General features: G+C 43.8%; 1 protein-coding gene across 1 annotated transcript; it reads left to right on the top strand.

The window, feature by feature from the left end:
• Positions 1 to 994: 994 nt before the first annotated feature.
• LOC130172068 (GTPase IMAP family member 7-like) lies at positions 995 to 17094 on the top strand. Its single transcript, XM_056380486.1, has 3 exons — positions 995 to 1034; positions 1081 to 1503; positions 16202 to 17094. Exons 1-3 carry the CDS (start codon positions 995 to 997, stop codon positions 17092 to 17094), a joined length of 1356 nt encoding a protein of 451 aa, XP_056236461.1.
• Positions 17095 to 17397: the final 303 nt, after the last annotated feature.

The raw sequence follows: 17397 nt of genomic DNA, 5'->3' as shown, positions 1-17397 counted from the left end.
ACTGGGCGCAGAGAAAACGGCTATATCAGAGAGATGGGGTCGTGCTGAGGAAGTTCTACTGCGGCGAGGGAAAAGTGTTCTACCCACAAATCCTGCTGCCACACCCATATCGCACATCTGTAATGGCACAGATGCATGAAGGGCCAGTGGGTGGCCACTTTGGAGCAGAAAAGACCCTCTCCCGCCTTAAGACCAGGTACTTTTGGTACGACATGAAAAATGACGTCACACTGTGGTGCCGTACCTGCATCAGCTGTGCCGCAAAGGCTCGCCCCAAGAAGACACCACGGGCGGCCATGGGCACTGTTAAAGTTGGCGGCCCTATGGAACGCATCGCAGTCGACCTAATGGGTCCTTTAAATGAGACTGAGAGGCACAACCGCTATATAGTGGTGGTGCAGGACTATTTCAGTAAGTGGGTGGAAGCTTATCCAGTCCCCGATGAGCAAGCAATAACAGTGGCTGAAAAGATCACGTCGGAGTGGGTGTGTAGACATGGAGCCCCACACTCTCTGCACAGCGACCAGGGCACAAACTTTGAGTCAGCTGTGTTCCAAGGGATGTGCACACTGCTGGGAATTGAAAAGACACGAACCACTCCATTTCACCCTCAGTCCGACGGCCAGGTGGAGCGCTTTAACGCCACCCTGCAGAAGATCTTAGCCACTACTGCAGAGAGATGCCACTGGGACTGGGATATAATGATTCCCTATGCACTTATGGCCTATAGAGCAACCAAGCACAGCTCCACAGGACTCTCACCCAACATGATGCTCTATGGACGGGAAACTACTGAGCCAGTCGACTTGGTAGCTGGTACGTCACCTGACAACGTCCCTGTCAGTTCCCCTCCACACTATGTCATGCAGCTCAGAGAACGACTGGAGCTTTCTCATCAGCTGGCACGAGAAGCTCTAGGGAGGTCTGCTGAGCGCGCCAAATGACAGTATGACAAAAACATCCATCAAGTCCACTACCAAGTGGGAGACGCAGTATGGCACCTGATAAAGGGCACCAAGAGAGTGAAAGACAAGGTGCGGAAGTTCTTGCCGTCCTATGAGGGCCCCTATTTCATTGTAGGCCAACTGGACGACTTGGTCTACAGAATCCAGAAGGGCCAGAGAACAAAAGCCAAAGTGGTCCATCATGACAAACTGAAGCCTTATCATTCTAGGACACCCCTAGATAATAGCTGGGTCCCTCAAAGTGCAGAGGAGTGGGCACCAGTGGAGGTCCCCTCTCCAACGCATGACAGCTCCAACGACGCAGACATCGGTCCCCTCAACCTGTGGGACACTGAGACCGAGGCTACTGCAGGGGAGGCTCTCCACTCCACACGGCCAGTTCCACCGAGTCACGGACAGTCTCCTGAGGACTTAACATTGCCACAACGGGACGAGGCCAGGGCGCAGGATCCTGGTGGGGCACGTGTTCAATGCCTCCCCCCAGCCTCCAGTCCATGTCAGAGACCCCGGAGGGTCTGCAAGGTTCCAGACCGGCTTGGTAACTGGATTAGTCACTGACTGTTACTACGAACTTAAGAGACTTTGAGTTAGTTAGTGGTGAGATCGTTGTTCCAGGAGAGGGCAAGAATGCGCCCTGATCTCACGGGGAGCAACGGTAGTCTACCCGGAGCTCCCTAGTAAAAAAAAAAAAAAAAAAAAAAAGTTCAATTGTGTTAATTTTGTAAGAAAAGAGTTCCAGAACTGTATTTTTATAAGTTGCACTTTATGGCGAGATTTGCTAAGCACTGTTCATGTTTATGGCACCTTAGAATGCATAGGCCTTGTTTAAGTGTGAATGTGACATGTTAAAACTCAGTAATAGACACTGTGGCTGCACTTTATTCAGTTAGCACACTGTGAGATTTTATAGCTCTAGAGAGAAAGAACCCCCTTTTACTCAGGTGTAATTGTGTGAACATTTTGTTATCATTATGCAAGGAGGACATGCAGTAGGCTTAAGAGACATTTTATGAACATTATCTCCTTCATTTCCAGTTACGTTCCACTGGGGAAGGATCCATTCAAGGACTGTGGGAAATGTGGGTTGTTGGAAATGTTCAGTGGTAAAATGTTGTTTCCTTTGCTAATGTATGTAACTGTGCTGGAGTGATGTTAAGGGTTTAATCATCATCCAGAGTGGGGGTAGTGTTGCAAGCCAAGCCTGCTCCTTTAAGAAGGTGGCTTTGTGGGTAATATGTGTGTGTGACGTATACAGAAACAAAGCGATAGTACGAGAGAGTGAGACGCAACCACAGTGGACGGATGTATGCCGACCGAGAAAATACTGTTATTACTGCTAGACAATATAGAGTCCAGTGTATCACTGAAAGGATATGCATAACGCCTACTGTACCGTTGGAATAAAGTGCCCCGTTCTTCAATGCAGAGTTGGTCCGGACTCTTTGTAAAGCTTGTTACCAGCCAACGAGCCAGGCTAAGCTAAGTGAGTTAGCATATACCAGTGGCCGTCTTACTACGGTTCGAGGCCGGAGACTGGTGGAAGGTAACAACTGATTGTTTCCACCTTGAACTGCAGTGAACCAATGACAGTCTCATAAACACAGATTCAGGGTTTCATGTGTCACAAACCTCAGGAACCAATCCTGTCAGCTTGTGGGGGCGGGGCTAAATACACCTGAAACCTTGTCAGTAGAGAGAGAGAGGGTTAGCATTAGCATAACTGCTAACACTATGTCAGCCACTGCCAGTTACAAGCTAACAAACATCAAATAAAAAACGATAACTACACTGTTCTGAAACGATGCTAAACGGCTAACAGTTCTGAAACGATGCCAACTAGCTTACTGTTCTGATAAAATGCGAACTAGTTAACCATTATGAAGAGATGCTAACTGGCTAACCGTTCTAAAAAAAATGTTAACTACACTAACTGCTGTGATGCTAACTAGCTAACTGTTCTGACAAGATGCTAACTAGCAAACCATTGTGAAAAGATATTAACTAGCTAACCCTTACGAAAAGAATCTAACTAGCTAATTGTTCTGATGCTAACTCTGAAAAGATGCTAACAATGATGGAAACACTGAGTTTACAGGTGTTTCATTAGTGTTTAGTGTCGCAGCTAAATAAGGAAATAACGAGTTATAAAGAGGAGGGAGAGGTCAGAGACGACATGGTGTTTTTCATTTGCAGGTAAAACTGAAGCATCAAATTATATTTACAGCTTCACACAGAGTGTAATGTTACTGTAAACAGCTGCTTTGATTTACATCTGCATGACTGAAACCTGAGTCAGCTGTGATGCGTTCAGAGGCAGTGAAGTCCCGTTTATTAAAATAACATTGCGTTTCAATCTGTCATCTCTCATCTCAAACACCTCCAATCTGATCCAATCCACTTTATTTATAAAGCACAATTTAAATAAACTCCAAGGTTCCCAAAGTGCTGTACATTTAAATAGACATAGTGAAAGACAGAATCATTAAAAACACAATAAAACATAGTACAAAATGGCTAAATTATCTGTGCACATAAAATCAACAACCTAAGCAGTGTTAAAAGCCAAAGAAAAGAGGTGCGTTTTAAGAAGAGATTTAAAATTGGACAATGAAAAGGCCTGCTTAATGTGCAGTGGCAGTTCGTTCCAGAGTTTCGTGGCGGCAACAGAGAATGCTCGGTCCCCTCTGAGCTTCAGCCTGGTTTTGGGAACCCTCAGGAGCAGCTGGTTCGCTGACCTGAGAGATCGGCTAGGTGCAGAAGCTCAGAGAGGTACATTGGGGCAAGACCATTTAAGGCTTTAAAAGCAAATAAAAGAATTTTAAAATGAATTCTAAAATGGACGGGCAGCCAGTGAAGTGAAACTAAAATCGGTGTAATGTGCTCGAACTTCCTTGTGCCGGTTACAAGACATGCAGCTGCATTCTGTACTAGTTGCAGATATGCAATGGAGGACCCAATAACCCCCATACAAAGAGCATTACAGTAATCAAGCCGGGTGGTTACAAAGGAGTGGATTACTGTGTCAAAGTGCTGTCTATGCAGAAATGGTTTTATTTTTGCCAGCTGCCTTAACTGGAAGAAACTCGATTTTACCACAGCTTTAATCTGGCTGTCAAACTTTAAGTCTGCGTCCACTTTACCCCCAGATCGTTAACCAAGGGTTTGGCATACTGGGCCAAGGGACCAAGGTCAACTGGGGAGGTCACGGAAGTGCCACCAAAGACCATCACTTTGGACTTTTTCTTGTTGAAATTTAAAAAGTTTCGAGCCATCCAGCCCTTGACTTCATCCAAACAATTTAGCAGTGGCTTAAGTGAAAAGGAATCAGCCGTTTTAAGGGGGACATAGATCTGGCTGTCATCCGCATAACAATGGAATAAAATGCCATGATTCCTGAGAATGGACCCAAGTGGGAGAAGATATAAAGAAAATAAAAGAAGGCCCAGCACTGAACCTTGTGGGACTCCACACGAGGAGCAATGGAGGACACAGAGTCACCAAGGCTGACACAGAACAACCGATGAGATAGGTAGGACCTGAACCATGCCAGCGCCAGGCCCCTGATGCACACCCACTGCTCCAGACGAGCAATCAGGATGTCATGGTCCACTGTATCGAAGGCAGCGGTTAAAGCTAGAAGCACAAGAATTACACTGTGACTGCAGTCAGTAACTAAAAAGATGTCGTTAAAAACTCTTAAAAGCACTGATTCTGTGCTGTGCAATTTTTTAAAACCAGATTGGAAAATTTCAAGAATATTTTGTTTGTTTAAAAAGTCCATAAGCTGAGAATAAACAATCTTCTCTAAGATTTTGGAAAAGAAGGACAATTTAGAGATGGGCCTAAAGCTAGCCATAACTGCAGGATCCAGTCCCGGTTTTTTAATCTGCGGCTGCACAATTGCAGACTTAAAACTAACAGGAACCACTCCTGAGGACAGACTGCTGTTAATAATGCTGTGTAAATGTGGCCCTAGAGTAGGGAAAACCTCCTTAAAAAGTTGAGGGGGGGACAGGATCATTGGGGGAACCTGATGGTTTTAAGTGCCTCACAATCTCCTGCACAAACGCCAGGATCACAGGCTCAAATGAGTCAAAACCAGCAGAACAGGGGACAAACACTGAGGGGTCAGAAGCTGGAGGTGAAATAAGTGCTCTGGTAGAAGTGACTTTATCAATAAAAATGTTGATCACCTTGACCAACACACAAGGTTTGTGACAGTTTGAGACAATGATATCAGAGAAATATTTTATTTTTGCTTCTTTCACAGAGGATTGGTAACGACGCCAACAATCCCTCAATATTTGAAAAGACACCTCCAGTTTATCTTGACCTGAACACGTTAAAGTGAGAGCTGTGGACTGAGATCACATCCAGATGTTCTGACTCCAGCTGCAACAGATCCAGCTGCTTGGTGTCCCTGACAATGTTCATGTGAATGTCAGGCGACAAAGATCCTGATACAAAGAGGCAGCGCGCGCACACACACATACACACACTTACACACACACACACACATACATACATCCAATCCAATCCAATCCAGCTTTATTTATAAAGCACTTAAAAAAACAACAAGAAGGTACCAAAGTGCTGTACATGGTAAAATTATTAACACAAGATAAATTAAAAGACATAAAACATCAATAAAAACAGATATATAATAAGAGAAAACAATAAAATTAAATCACATCTTACAGGGTGTCAAAGGCCATGGAAAAGAGATGGGTCTTAAGAAGGGATTTAAAAACAGACGCCTGTCTAATGTGCAGAGACAGATCGTTCCACATTTTAGGGGCTGCCACAGCGAAAGCACAGTCCCCTCTGAGCTTGCGCTTCGTTTTTGGCACCCTCAGGAGCAGCTGATCAACTGACCTGAGAGAGCGGGTGGGTGAATATGGGTGCAGCAATTCAGAGAGGTAGAGAGGGGCGAGACCATTGAGAGATTTAAGTGAAAATAAAAGAATTTTAAAATGAATCCTAAATGTATGGGCAACCAGTGAAGTGAGGCTAAAATGGGGGAAATGTGGTCATATTTGCGTGTGCCAGTTAAACGACGTGCAGCAGCATTTTGTACCATCTGGAGACGGTTGATGGAGGACCCACTAACCCCCACATAAAGTGCATTGCAGTAATCCAGCCATGTGGTGACAAAGGCGTGGATTACTGTCTCAAAGTGCTGCTTTGAAAGAATTGGCTTTATTTTGGCCAGCTGCCTCAACTGGTAAAAACTTGACTTCACAACTGTCTTGATCTGATTGTCAAGTCTGACGTCAGAGTCCACCTTAACTCCCAAGTTAGTGACGTTGGATTTTAGGTATTGAGCCAAGGAACCTAGATCTAGAGAGAGGGTCTCGGAGCTGCCACCAAAAACAATCACTTCTCTTTTCTTTTTGTTAAAATTTAAAAAATTTAGAGCCATCCAGGCCTTTATGTCGGCAAGACATTCAAGTAAGGGTGTGACAGAGAAGGCTTGATTCTTTTTAAGAGGCATATAGACCTGAGTGTCATCTGCATAACAATGAAATAGAATACCATGCTTCCTAAGTATGGAACCAAGCGGGAGCAGGTACAAAGAAAAGAGAAGAGGGCCCAGGACTGAGCCCTGCGGGACACCACATGACAGAGGAGAAGAGGAGGATACAGAGTCACCAAGGCCCACACAGAAAGTTCGATCTGCCAAGTACGACCTGAACCGCTCCAGTGCTATGCCACTGATGCCCACCCACTGCTCCAAACGTGAAATTAAAATGTCATGGTCTACAGCAGGGGTCCCCAAACTTTTTCCTGAGGGCCACATAACTTTTCCCTTCTCTGATGGGGGCCGGGTTCAGTTTGTAACAGAAAAAGTGTGACGATCGCAGGGGTGCCTAAACGTAAAAATTGATTGTTTTCTAGAAAGCCACACATAACCAAATAACCCTTTCCGGGTTCTTCACAGAAAAAAAAGTCAGGAAATAAATAATAACACTATTAATGAAATAAATAATAATAGTTCAGGGGGCCGGGCCAAATGTGGGGGCGGGCCGTATCCGGCCCGCGGGCCTTAGTTTGGGGACCACTGGTCTACAGTGTCAAATGCAGCAGTTAGGTCTAAAAGTACAAGAACAGCACATTCACAAGTTAAAAGAATATCATTAAAAACTCTTAAAAGTGCAGATTCTGTGCTGTGCAGTGATTTAAAACCAGATTCGAAGACCAAAAGAATATTGTGCACAGAACATTAATTGATTGTAGACTGTCTTTTAGAGGAGTTTTGAAAGGAACGGCAGTTTGGAAATAGGCCTATAATTTGCCAGGACTGCAGAATCTAGACCTGTTTTTTTAATTACAGGTTGCACTACTGCATGTTTAAAGTTTTCAGGGACTACATGTGAGGACAAACTGCTGTTAATAACTGCAAGCACAGATGGACCCACAGTAGGAAAAACCTCTTTAAATAGTCGAGAGGGGACAGCATCATTAGGAGAGCCTGAGGGCTTTAAATGACCAACAGTGTCCTGTAAATCTGACAGAGTCACAGACTCAAACCCATCAAGGACAGCTGAGCAGGGGACAGACTGAAGGGTCATATGCAGACGGTGAGATTAGAGCCCTAGTGCCAGCAACCTTGTCAATAAAAAAAGTTAAGAAAATCTTCACAAACAGCAGGCGAAGCCTCAATACCGACGGTCTGTGGAGCATTAAGAACGGAGTCGATTGTCTTAAACAGAACACAAGGCTTATGACAGTTTAAAAAGATAATATCAGAGAAATGTTTAGTTTTAGCATCTTTCACAGTTGTCTAATAGTTACGCCAGCACTCTCGTAACATTTGAAAAGACACTTGCAGTTCGTCTCTCTTCCACTTGCACTCAGCTCTACGGCACTGGCGTCTGACAGCACGAGTAGTGTCATTTAGCCACGGTTCACATTTAGTTTTAGGCAGCCTAATTTTTAATGGAGCCACAGTGTCTAAAACTATTTGGCAGGAGGAGTGAAACCATGAACTAGGCTCGTCCGTGTCGTTATACATTGATTCAGGAATGACACAGCTCTGATTAAAAACGGCCGAGAACAACAGTACAGGCATATTGTCCGAAAACAATGCGTCACAGATCTCCAAGTTAAAAACAGGCAAACCATATGATAAAACGAGATCGAGTGTGTGTCCGTGTTCTTGTGTGGATCCAGAAACAGACTGTACTTGATGCACACACACACACATACACACAATCATACACGTACACACACACACACACATGTACACAGACATATACACACACACACACACACACATATACACATGTAACCCTTTCTTTACCTTTACCATAGGCAGGGCCCTGTGTTCATTACTTTTATTTCCCCCTTGTGTTGATTAATTAAGCCCTTTAAAATCAGTGACTCAAAATTAAACTGTTCTATCAGTGTGTTAAACTATCAATGTTCAACGCTCAAACTCTTTTTCTTTTTACCTTGACTTCTTAACGTAAATTATGAATTATAACCACTAGATATCACAAACAACTTCTCTCACATTAGATACATTTATTAACTAAAAGCAAAATAACGACCTTATCAGAGGAGATACTCTCACAACTTTTAAATGATCTTTACTCTTTTAACACTTTTTATATTTAATGAAATATTTCCTTTGCTTTTAATTCAACTTATGACACACATGAATTGAATGAAATACCTTTTGTTTAACAGTGAGATATAATATGCTAGACTAATGGGCCCACACACTCACACTCTCACACAAGCCGGCAAAAATGTCAAATAAAGAAAATAACCCCACGTTGCAGGCCTGTATGAACTCGGGATCGTAGAGGCCAAAACAGGAGGCCGCTTCACTCTAGCCGAGCAAAAACAATGGCGAATACTCACAGTTTATAGCAGAGTTGGAGACTGATGAGCAGAAACAGTAGCCGAGCTGAAGACTCGCAGGTTGCATGCTCCGGATCCACCAACCAGGCAGACCAAACCATCTCGCTCCCTCCACTAGTGGTCCTTACCTGACATGAAGAAAACGTCCTTTCTCCCTCGGGAAACAGACACGGCCGCAGGTGGACTCCTACAGCTCCTCCTGAAGACGAACTCTTGCAGCTAGCAGGAGAAATACCTTTTCTCCTCCGGCGCTTCACATGAAATAATGTCTCTCAGTTTTAGACTCTATTTTCTACAGCCTCAACTGTTACGACAACTCCAAAACTTATTATACTTTTACAACTCTTTTTACATCCCGTTTCTTCTTTTTCTGCCGCTACAGCTCTCCTCCTGCTACTCGTCTTTTGCGCTCTCTCCCTTTTTTCTATTCGTCCCGCCCCTTTTCCAATCACAACACAGCAAAATGACATGACTTAACAAACAGCCAATCACCTTCAAAATAAAATAAACAAGGTAAGTTGTGCTCTCTCCCACACAAGGTAACACACAGAAGCACATGTAGTTACTCTGCAACCTATCTATTTAAAGTGATACACTCATTCTTCATATTAAACTCAACATGTCAATCAAAATACACTAATTTTGAAACACAATATGTACTTTTACCATCTCAAATTATTATTGTAATAAGGCAAGGGTGTATTAAAACAACCTAGGGCTACACACACACACACACACATACATACACACTAACACACACATATATATACACACTCACACACGTACACATACATACACACACAGATACATACACACACTCACATACATACACACATACATACACACACTCACACACGCACACACACACACACACACAGCTGGCAGCATCAGCTGATGGAGGCTCTGCTGTGAGATTAGTTAGCGCCGAGCCTGAGGTTCACTGTCACTGATTTCCCGCCATTATTAACTCATTAACTTGTGTTTTCTACGACTCCGGTTCAGTTTAAAGGACCATGAAGGAGTTTGTTATAATGATAATTCATTATATAATGATATATTACTACAGACTTCAGCCCAGGTCTTCCTGAGCCACTGACTCTGAGCGCCAGTCTCTCTGTGGGACGGAGCTAAATGCTGCTTATGATGTAAACCATGTTCACCACTTAGCTTAGCCTGTTAGCATGCTGAAAGATACCAGCTGAACCTTAGATTTGAACGTTGATGTTAAAATGTGATGAACAGTCTCTGTGTTGTGTTCCTGTCCGCTCCTACTTCCTGTTTGCTGTTGACTGCTGTGATGCTCGGCCTCCCCACAGACCCCACGACTCAAAGAGAAACTTTTAACCTGCTGTAATTCCCCGCTGAGCGCGAGCAGAGGGAGGAGAGGACGTTAGAAAGTTTAATTGTTTCTCAGATAAAAAGTCTGAGATGAAACAGAAATCACTGCTGAGCTGAAGCTGCTCCAAACACTCTGTCTCTAAGCTACGAAAGGTTAGCAGCTGAGAGTTACAAACACCTGTACAGGTGCGTCTCGTAAACATGTTTGTAGCTGCTGGTGTTTTCCAGTCCGACGTGTTTGAATCTCTGAGCGAACAGAGGGATGATGATTCAGAGTCTCCACCAGGCTAACATTAGCACTTTAAGATAATGATGTTTACATGAAGTTCAAGGCTCTGTAAACCTTCATCACAGCCACTAGATGTCGCACAAGAGCACCAACGTCTCACACCAAAACAAACGCTTCGAACCCCCCCATGTTCTTCGTCAGCAAATATTCATGAAGCCCAATGATAGTCTCCAGAGCAATGCTAACAGTTAGCCAGATAGTGAAATGTCTCATCCTCCTTCCAATGATATGAGCTTTAAAACTGTTAATGATGTAGTGGAATACGTCCTAAGTGCCACTGGGCCGGAGGCAATCATTCAATTCCACCTTGATTACAGGGCGATGCTGCACAAAGTTACAGTATATCTACAGTAGGTGTGTGCCCACCTCCTCGGCTGTGCATCATCCTACCTCATACTGGAGCCTGGTTTCCGCATAGTCTGTGGTTTGGTGTGGCTCGTGTGTCCAAAGTCAGCATGTTGTTTCAGCCGCTGTTTGTCTTGGATCGTGTTTCCCCAGCGATTGCAAGAGCTGGCCTGTCTGTTGGGCGAGTCGGAGTGGGATTGTTCCTGTGCATAACGAGCCCGTGTGCCTCATGTCGTTGCTTTGCTGAGTTACTGAGCGGCATCCTTCGCGGCTCTCACTCCTGTTGCCCGGGAAACTGCGCCTCTGCTGTCCGGCGAAGCTGCACGTCACGGCAGGTGGCTCATCTCCAAACCGAGCCTCCGCTCTCTGGCAAATACTGCTGTGTTGTCTCTGACTCGACATTTACCCAGCAGCATTTGGTCCACACCAAACTGTTCCCTGACTTAACGACACGTTCAGTAAATTGCCACATTCAGTGATTTGACCTTGATTTGATGAAACAGTTTGCTCCATGTGTATGATTATTTGCTAAATGGGGCTAATCACTGTTAGTATCAGTAATTCCTGTAACTGTGTGTGTGTGTGTGTGTGTGTGTGTGTGTGTACTTTATGTAGAGTTAATCCCAGTAATCATAGTGTGGTGTTGAGGTGGTTTGGAATCACATCGGCTGTGTGTTGTTCGTGTCGTGCCCCCCCCATCCTGCCTGATTTAACTAACTGTTTGCCTTCTTCTCTCTTTGGACAGGAGCTGTTGGGCCTGAGCGGGTGGCTGGCTGTTCCCTCGGTGGTGGCCCCTTCACTTTCCTCTACAGTGTGCACTGAGGTGTCAGCTGGTCATCCTGCTGCTAAGCCCACAGCCCTGCTCCTTGTGCCTGTGTTCGAGTGGATAACTTACTCAAAATTTAAAGGGGCATTGTGCAATAAAGTTGCACTATTAATTATTTTTACTAGTGTTGTATCAAGACTACTATATTTTTATTGCAACATGTTATTTTTACAACTAATTTTTGTAATGAAGATTTGTCTATTTTTGGAAGCACATCTCTGCTCGAGTGTTTTTCGAACCTGTGTGACCTTTTCCTGTGTGATATCCGTGTGATTTTGCCACAGATTTCCTGGGGTGAAATTCCACTAGGTGGTGTTGTTGGATTCTTGTAAAATTAAACTAAATTTAACCCTTGCTTCCTTGCCACAATAGCAACATTTGCCAAACACATTCATAATAAGGGTAAAAGCAGGTTAGCTAACTTTAGCATGTCTACTGTAGCCGTCACTAATGAAAACAGTCATGCAGCACAACACCAGAGAGGTGTGGAAAGGGATGAGGACCACCACTGGCTATAAAGAGAAGAACAGCCAGGCAACACCAGGTGATGTGGACGAGGCCAATGAGTTCAACCTGTTCTACAACAGGTGTGTCACAGCCTCACCTGTTCTCTCTCCCACTGCTTCAGCTGCAGCTCCCTCCACACTGGGGTCAAGTCTCCTGTCCTTTACAGCGGAGAAGGTGAGGGCGGAGCTCAAGAGGCTACGTCCTGGAAAGGTAACAGGTCCGGATGGTGTGTGTCCCAGGCTGTTAAAGGACTGTGCAGCCCAGCTGGCTGAGCCTCTCTAGAGGATCTTCAACTTGAGCCTTCAAACAGGGAGGGTCCCGGTCCTGTGGAAAACATCATGTCTTGTTCCGGTCCCTAAAGTACCAGCTGAGATAAATGACTACAGACCGGTGGCCCTCACATCACACATCATGAAGACCCTGGAGCGGCGGCTTCTCCACCTTCTGAGGACACATGTTGAACAGCATTAGACCCCCTACAGTTCACCTACAAAGAACATATTGGAGTGGATGATGCCGTCCTTCACATGCTCCACCGGCCCATTCTTACTTGGATGAGCCGGGTAGTCGCTTGAGGATTATGTTCTTTGATTTCTCAGGTGCATTTAACACCATCCAACCCCCACTCTTAAAGACAAGCTGGAAGGGATGGGGGTGGAGCCCTACTTCACGTCCTGGATTGTGGATTACCTGACAAGACAACCACAGTACCTCAGGCTGGGTAACTGAGCGGCACTGGGGCTCCACAGGGGTCTGTTCTGGTTCCCCCTTTATACGGCCGACTTTAAATACAACTCTGAGTCCTGCCACATCCAGAAATACTTGAAACCGGAACGGGCAGGAAGAGGAGTACACTTTAGTACATGACGGTTTGTGGCTTGTTTGATCCTATTCCTGCTTAACCTGTACAGAAAACCACCACACCTAGATTAGTCTAATACTAAACATGAATCTGAAGTATGTGAACACACAGGTTTACTGCTCATTGCAGCTGGCAAAGTAAATAAATACTTTTCAGTCCATTTGCTTTGGAGGTTTTCATAGTCAACTTTGAGAGAGCAGCTTGTTGTTAGCATCAACTAACACAAGTGTCTCTGTGGGCCGCCAGCCCAGAGTGCAGGTGAGGAGTGGGTTGCAGCAGCCAACACAGGTGAGTAATGTAAATATGAAACCACTCAGGTCTGATTGACGCAACACTGAAACTCAATGGCTCTGAGTTAGATGTCTCGAAGTTCATGAGAGGCATGACCCTTAGTTTTATTTTTTCATATCAAGCTAGACTGATTAGCGATTTATAGTAATATAGTAAATCAATACCTCGACCTGGAGCAGAAGGGTCGGGTTCACAGAATCTACTGAATGATTTACAACAGAAAAGTTCCACCTGTGAGAAACATGAGGTGATTATTGATCTGTCATCGTCTGATGTGTCCTCAGTCTGATTCAGGTCATTTAAACAGAGATCACCACTGTAACGTGCCACATGCTTCAGTGCACATGATCTGACATCCACTTGTTGTGAGTGAAGGATTTATATTTACAGTGGAGGAAAAGCTGTTTGCTGTAAAGCACAGAGGACGTGACTCCAGGGGGAGGAGGGCTGCACAGACACGTCATGCATTTATTTCCCTGGTTTCAACTTGGACTTAAAAGACTCCCTTCTTCTTCTTGGGTTTTAATCAAATTGTGGACTCTCCAGTTTTAAATCCTTTAATCCTGCACAGGAATATTTTAACATTTTCATCTACATTTTCAACATTTTCAATTTTGAGTCACATTTATTCCACTGCAGAGCTAATCTGGTGAAAACTGATGAGACAGTATTTAAAATGAGCTGCATGTCTGAAAACTCATGTAACACACGTACACATCCGTGTTTATGACTCATTTCATTATGTTCATGTTCGTCCTATAAAGAAAACAAACACACCTAGATGAGTCCGATTCTGAATCTGAAGTATGTGGAGATGGGAGGGGTTGAATCAGACTATAATAGAGATAAAATGAAACTGAATTCATTCACCAACAGAACTTCAGCAGCAACAAGACTCGACACATCCTCCGCCTGTAAAAGACAGATATGGCAGTTCATCAGCTTGGTAAGTTCATTTATGAATCTTATTATTGTTTGATTTAGGAAAACTTAACTTTTTATTATAAAGTTCAGCTTGACATTAATAATAAAATTCAGGACGTCTTGATGTATTGTTTTAATATTTGACTTATTGTTTGTTTTCATCAGTTTTATTGTGATTTCTAAACGGCATCTACATAATGTGTCTGACTTTTATTGTGAAATAAACGTTACTGACTTAATAGTCATAGATACAGCTTGACCCTGGAAGGGATGGACCCTGTCCATCACATACATAAGGCTGTAGTCTTTCTATATTTATTTTCATTCATTTAAAATAAAGATGGTAAACTTGGCTTACTGTAGTATAAAAATAGAAATACAATAAAAAGGAAAATAATCATCACATTCTCTGTGAACAGACAGCAAGTTCCACATGTTCACATTTATGCAGGTGGAACAGGTGTATTTATGAAGTTTTGGCTCTTTATTTTGGTTTTATTGCCTTTACTCACAGTAACTACGAGCGCAGTTCACATCAACTCAGGTAATCTTCAGGTTATTTGTTTCACGTTACCGCTCTGCCGTGACGCCCTGAGTGCGCACGCTCGTGTGTGTGTGTGTGTGTGTGTGTGTGTGTGTGTGTGTGTGTGTGTGTGTGTGTGTGTGTGCGTGTGTGTGTACACAGACCGGATGTAGAGTTGGGGTCCTTGTAAAAACTGAGAGTCCGCAGAGATCGGACCTGATCAAAACAGTAAAAACACAATAACGTAGTTTCACGTTAGAAATCCAAGTTTCTCCGACAGACACATGACGTCAGGAGGGAAAGAGTCGCCGGATGGAAATGCTTTAATGTCCGGCCGTTCGGCGCGAGGGGAAAACCCTGCTTTATAATCAACAGGTGAACTTGTTCATCAGAGTGTGGAGTTGTTGTAACTTCACTGTAGAGCATTGAGATGTTTATTACAGCCTCAGGGAGTCTGCTGTTTCACCTCCGACTCTCAGCTCCGGCTCCAGTCTGTGTTCACAGCGGCCTTTAGCGTGATAGGCTGTTTCTCGTGACGTTAACCAATCAGATGGTGCTGTGGGCGGGACCCTGCTCCAGACCACAGTGATGACTACAGAGCAGAGACAGGTGACTGCAGACTCAGGACAGGTGGAGCTGAGCTGTCGAACATTTCCTCAGCTTGTTTCTCTGAAAACTTCGGACCCAGACGATTAAAATCATCTGCTTCAAACAGAGTTAAATCAGAGTTTCAGGGTCACAACACTGGTTCATTTGAATTATGTTTTTATATTTTTCATTTGCTGGTTTGATTCTCACTGATGGGGCTGCAGCTGAAAGACAAAAGAATCTGAGCAACATATTGATTTAATGGAATTCACACATGTAATTAGTCAGATCTACTCGTGCCCTAATGATGAGCAGTGATACTGTAGATCTATTGACTTACAGTGTCAGACCCAGAGGAGCCGCTTCAAACTTGGTCAGAAAATACTTCAGACCTTGATAATGATTCATTGTGAAAATTGTGAGTTTTCATTTAAGGGCGTGGCTCTGGTGAATTTTGCAACAGGAAGTTATAAAAACTCTATTACACCTTGTTCTGTCCCAGACTTGATCAGATGATTCTGAACACTTTCATCTTCATGATGTTTCTTTGTGGAACGTCAAACGGCGTGGCTCTGGTGAAACAGGAAGTTGATGTAATTATGATATACTTTGTGCAATCAGCCTCAAACCTCACGTGTTTGATGACAGTCACACACTGAAGACATCTGTTGCTATGATGTCATGTTCACAGCGCCACCTGCTGAAAACATCATTTCATTTACACAACATTTTCATTGTGTGGTCTACACCTGACGTACAGACACATAATGTGTCTTTAATATTAATTCTTATATATTTCTGCTGGTACGTCCCAGCAATGAATTAAAGTTTGTCCTTTACAACATCAGTAATGTCTTTTGAAATTCTCCAACAGCGGCAAAGGGACAGGAGCTCAGGATTGTACTTGTTGGGAAAACTGGAGTTGGGAAGAGCGCAGCAGGAAACACCATCTTAGGGAGGAAGGCTTTTAAATCTCAGCTGTCTCCGTCCTCAGTGACAACAAAGTGTCAGAAGGAAACAGGAGATGTTGCTGGTCGAACACTGGCTGTTGTTGATACTCCAGGTCTGTTTAAAACCGAAAAAACTAACGAGGAGGTGAAGAGAGAGATCGCTAAAGCCATCTCACTTGCTGCTCCTGGTCCTCATGTGTTCCTGATCGTGATCCAGTCGAATAGATTCCCTGAAGAAGAACGAAAAACAGTGAAAATCCTTCAGGAGATGTTTGGAGAAAAGTCAAGAAACTACACTATGGCCTTGTTCACCCATGGAGACGCCCTGAAGGAGGACGGAGTCTCCATAGAGACATTCATTAGTGAGAATCAGCCTCTCCGTGACTTCATCAGTCAGTGTGATGGAGGTTACCATGTGTTTGACAACAGAGACAAGAATCTCCTTCAAGTCACTGAGCTGCTGAAAAAGATCAACATTATGGTTCAGAGTAATGGAGGAAGCTGCTACACCAATGAAATGTTCAAAGCAGCTGAGAGAGCCATAAAAGAAGAAATGGAACGTCTGAAGAGAGAAAATCCAGATATTGATCAGGAAGAAGCGAGAAGAAAGACAGAGGAAGACAATTCCTTTATTAAAGTGGTTCTAATGGGAGCTGCTGCTGGAGCTGCTGCTGGAGCTGCTGCTGGAGCTGCTGCTGGAGCTGTAGTGGCAGGTTTAGTTGGAGGTGTGGGGGGAGCTTCAGTGGGGGGTCCAGTGGGAGCTGGAGCAGGAGCTGCAGCTGCGGCAGTGAAGAAGAAGGCCTGCATCATACAGTGATATTCAATATTAATGATCTATTAGCTGCAGCTCATAACAAGGAATCGTCATGGTAACAGTTTAATCTTTTATTTGACTGTTTTTTCTGCTTTTTATAGATCATGAGCATCTTCATTAATCATTATTGATTATTCTTCATGTCATTAATGGGACACTTTCTAACTCTTTAATGTAAAACGATCTACATGTCATACTGTGTAATAGAAGCTGTAACAGACTCCAGACACACTGCACTTGTTTTATTGAATTATGCATCATTAATCAAAAAGAGGAAACAAACATTTTAATAAAGTTAGGTTAGAT

This window comes from Seriola aureovittata, chromosome 7 (genome assembly GCF_021018895.1).
Source record: "Seriola aureovittata isolate HTS-2021-v1 ecotype China chromosome 7, ASM2101889v1, whole genome shotgun sequence".
Taxonomy (NCBI): domain Eukaryota; kingdom Metazoa; phylum Chordata; class Actinopteri; order Carangiformes; family Carangidae; genus Seriola; species Seriola aureovittata.
This window is presented reverse-complemented; position numbering and strand designations above follow the sequence as displayed.